This window comes from Bactrocera latifrons, unplaced genomic scaffold, assembly GCF_001853355.1.
Source record: "Bactrocera latifrons isolate USDA-ARS-PBARC rearing strain unplaced genomic scaffold, ASM185335v1 scaffold_178, whole genome shotgun sequence".
NCBI lineage: Eukaryota > Metazoa > Arthropoda > Insecta > Diptera > Tephritidae > Bactrocera > Bactrocera latifrons.
Window position 1 is genome coordinate 40,543 of NW_017535274.1, and position 3,731 is coordinate 44,273.

The 3,731-nt window shown below is 34.3% G+C and overlaps 1 protein-coding gene across 1 annotated transcript in view; it reads left to right on the forward strand.

Annotated features, from left to right (window-relative positions):
* LOC108967111 overlaps positions 1 to 3,731 on the forward strand; it is a 40,507-nt gene that overhangs the window by 33,831 nt on the left and 2,945 nt on the right. Inside the window, exon 6 of the mRNA XM_018930357.1 lies at positions 2,947 to 3,160. Within this exon, the coding sequence (XP_018785902.1) occupies positions 2,947 to 3,160 (214 nt within the window). The remainder of the gene's footprint in view (positions 1 to 2,946; positions 3,161 to 3,731) is intronic.

Below are 3,731 nucleotides of genomic sequence, written 5' to 3' on the forward strand. Positions count from 1 at the left end.
AGAAATTGCGTTTAACTGCAAACAAAYTTCTCCTAAAGAAATTTATTCAAAAATTTAAATAAATAGTTAGTTTAGAACTTTATGCAAGCGTTAAAAAGAATAATTTAGGGCTACTAATTGCACTAACAGTAATATAACACTGTCTATGTYACTATCAGCACTCCAAAAAATATGTTAAAATAATCGTGACTTTTAGTTGAAAAAGAATTTCACGAATATTTCAACTATAAAATGCACATTTACGAATTTATTTTTGTTTAGAAAACCAATAGTTAGCAAAAAAACATATAACATATTATAGTTAAGGTCTAAAGTAACACTTTAGCTGCGTTATGCTTCACGTTATTCTTGAAGMGTTCTTAGTAACACAATTTAACAGTATTTTAGCGACCAAAGCAGTCGAAAAATTAAATTTTTTTGTATAGTTTAAAATAGGTCGGAATAATATGCACATTTTTTCCGAATATATAGTGTAATTAAGAAGAATATTGACAGGTTRAAATTGTTAGCAAATACTGCAGTATTTTCTACCAGCTGATCTAATTTGACTTGGACTAACAAAAAAATATATTYTCAACATTTTAATACCATACTTTTWTCCACCTTCAAAATGGGATTCTTTTGAGTCAATATAAACATGCCAATTCTTAAATGATTTTTTTACAGAGTAGAAGTTGGTCCAAATTTTTAGAATAATTGGAAGCGCAAGAGGGATTCAGTTCTAACGAACAAGTCTAATTTTCTAGAATTTAACCAAGCGTCTGAAGAGAGTTCGCAGGGTCAACATGAAGTCTAATTGCATAAAATTATATAAGGAAGCAGTAATTTACATACCATAAAAACTCGGTAAACCCCTTCTGGATACCCTGTTATAAATGTAAGCTTCAACCGGGATGTTCTTCAGAATCTTCGGCGATTGTTGGTTTTTTTTCGATTTCGACTCATTTTTGGACCGCTATTCGCTAGATTATTGGATAGTTCATCTTCATAAACCCATAAACTGTCGTCAGTGATGCGCTTGATGAACATAAAATTCTCAACCACGTTGTCAAGCAACTCTTTTGCGACCTATTCTCGACATAATTTTGAAAATGATCGCATAAGTACAGTTTTCGATTACTTTGATACCTTCACTATCGTTGTTTTTTCTGTATGAAACGTCAGCTCTTGAATCTCTTCAGGTTGCTCTTCGTCCAACAGATCTTGCATAAGCTGTGTTTTGTACGCTTTCAATTAAAGATCTCGACGTAAAATGCACCAACTCGTTTTATGTGTCGATCCAAGTTGCTTCGAACGGCGCCGAATCGACACTCCACGGTCTGTGTGTACACTCTCAGCTACGGCTGCTTTATATTCTTCCATGTATGCTGGATGTGGTCTATTCGGTCAAATATTATCCAATAATGAGTGCTCAGTCTCAATATGGGTGATGGTGTTGCCAATAGTAMGCTCACTAGGACGATTAGGTTGACCATAAGTTGAGCGAAGCGCGCGAAAAACATTCTTTACGTAACGTGAGTATTCGTTCATTCTAATCGTTGTTCAAGCGTAAGCCTTTCCATGATGAAATGCCAGACAATACTGAACAAAAATAAACATAACAGCTTGACACGACTCAATTGTCCGCTATCAAAAAACAAAGCTATTGAAAAAAGTAATTCTACTTTGATCACTCGTTAGAAGAAAAAACTTTTAGTTTGCGTCTCCGCGCAGTTTATATGCACCASTCCGGGTCAAATTTGATCAGATGGTATTATCTATCTATTCTACCGTTACTTGAAAAGGTATAAGTAGTTGCATTAAAATAAAATAAATCTCACATAAATACAATAAATACAATAAAACAACACAAAACACACATATGTTGATGCACGCTATATAAAATATTTGCCGTTATAAAAACACACCCAACACAACRTATCCTTAGAGCGCCAACACACCTAACCACACATATACTAACACACACGCACTGAAATGCGTACTAATATTTCTAACACAAACGTAGGCGCTTCGACTACTCAAAGAAATGACTATGAATATGCGAAAAATATGAAGCAACAAGCAAAGTAAAGCAACAAATTTACAAACAACAAAAACAAGATTATTTATATAATATTTTCCATGCAATTGCGTTTGTACGCCACTTATGAACGCTTGGTACACAAACACACCTTACCTAAAATAATGAAAATCTAAAAAATTTCAACACTTTTCACTTGGAAATTTTTACTAAACTCTAAATATCGCTCGTTTTCGTCGTTCGCTCTCTATCTCTCTCTTTTTCGCTTTCGCAAACTATAACCCCCACTCTCGCTGTCTTTGTACGAATATTTGCTCTCTCTCTCTCTCTCACTCACTATGTTTTTATACTCTTTCAATTACAATGCAAAAGCGTAAAAATTGTGTGTGTTCACGTCGTGATTTTGTGCAGATTTGTCCATTTGTTTTCCTAATTCCGAAGTAATATTTTGATTTCTATTTTAATGTGAGCATATTTTTAAATAAGCACAAAGAAGGATAAATTGTTGAGCAGCTGCAAACGTTTGCGAAAGCGCTCCAACAGTCCAACGAACACACTAACACGMACACAGAGAAACAGATTCGGTCAAGCAAATGATTTTCACGCTTACTTCGAGGCCTCGAAATTTATTAAATAAAGATTTTTGAAATTTTTTGGAAAATCTCAACTATGTGGCAACACCAAGTGTACCTCGCATTGAAACCGTAAATAATTTTTTCAAAAAAAAAAAACCAAAAAAAATTAAAAATTTTGAAAGCATTGATAAATAATATTTTAAAATAAATACTAAAATTAATTCTAAAAAGAAACATAAAAACAGTAAATTAAACCAAAAGAAAAAACAGAAAAAAGAGAAAAGAAAGTTCGAAAATAACAAACCGCACACACAGAACCTTGTAACTCCCAACCAACTAACCTAATGATAGTGCGACGTTTTACAGTCGCCTTCTTTCAAATTTTCACGAAAGGCCTCGTCGAGTTACTCGCTGAAATTGGACCCGCCCGGCAAGGGAAAGATCAAGGCCAAGCGAAAGCCGTTGAGCACACCGGCCTCGCCGTCGCGCGTACGCAGCGAACCGCAATGCACCTGTATGTCGGCCGAACAATACGCACGCCTACGGACCGATCCACGTGTACGAGGTGAGGATCCACAACTACCCCCACTACCACTAAACTACCTCCCCCACTCTACTCTACTCTCTACTTTAGAACTATATGCAACTAATCAATACCCTTTAGAATTGTACCAAAATACCAAAACAAAAAAGAAAATGTTAGATTCGTTAAATTTGCCTAACGACATTTGATATACAACTATTATTTGCATGCAGCCACAGACATACTTATAGCTAAAACACATAGCACACAAAATTTATATAGTGTCACTTTAAATGACCCACAAATTTATCAGATATATATATCTTTACAGCCTTTTGAATTCCATTATTTATTTAATTATTTTTATTCATTACTAATTTCTTTCTTTAAAATACTAAAAGATGTAACTTAAGGAACTTAATAGTTATTTTTGCAATTAACATTTCTTTGTAATGCCTTAAAAGAATGGGGAGCCCTAGCATATGGTGCCACATTTAAACTAGACCAGCAAAAAAAAGAAAATAAAACCCTCACGTATTTTAACAAAAATTGTTGGTATGATCTTCAWGTTCCAAGAGACCAACTGCAAGTTGCTCCCGAGCCAATACAAACA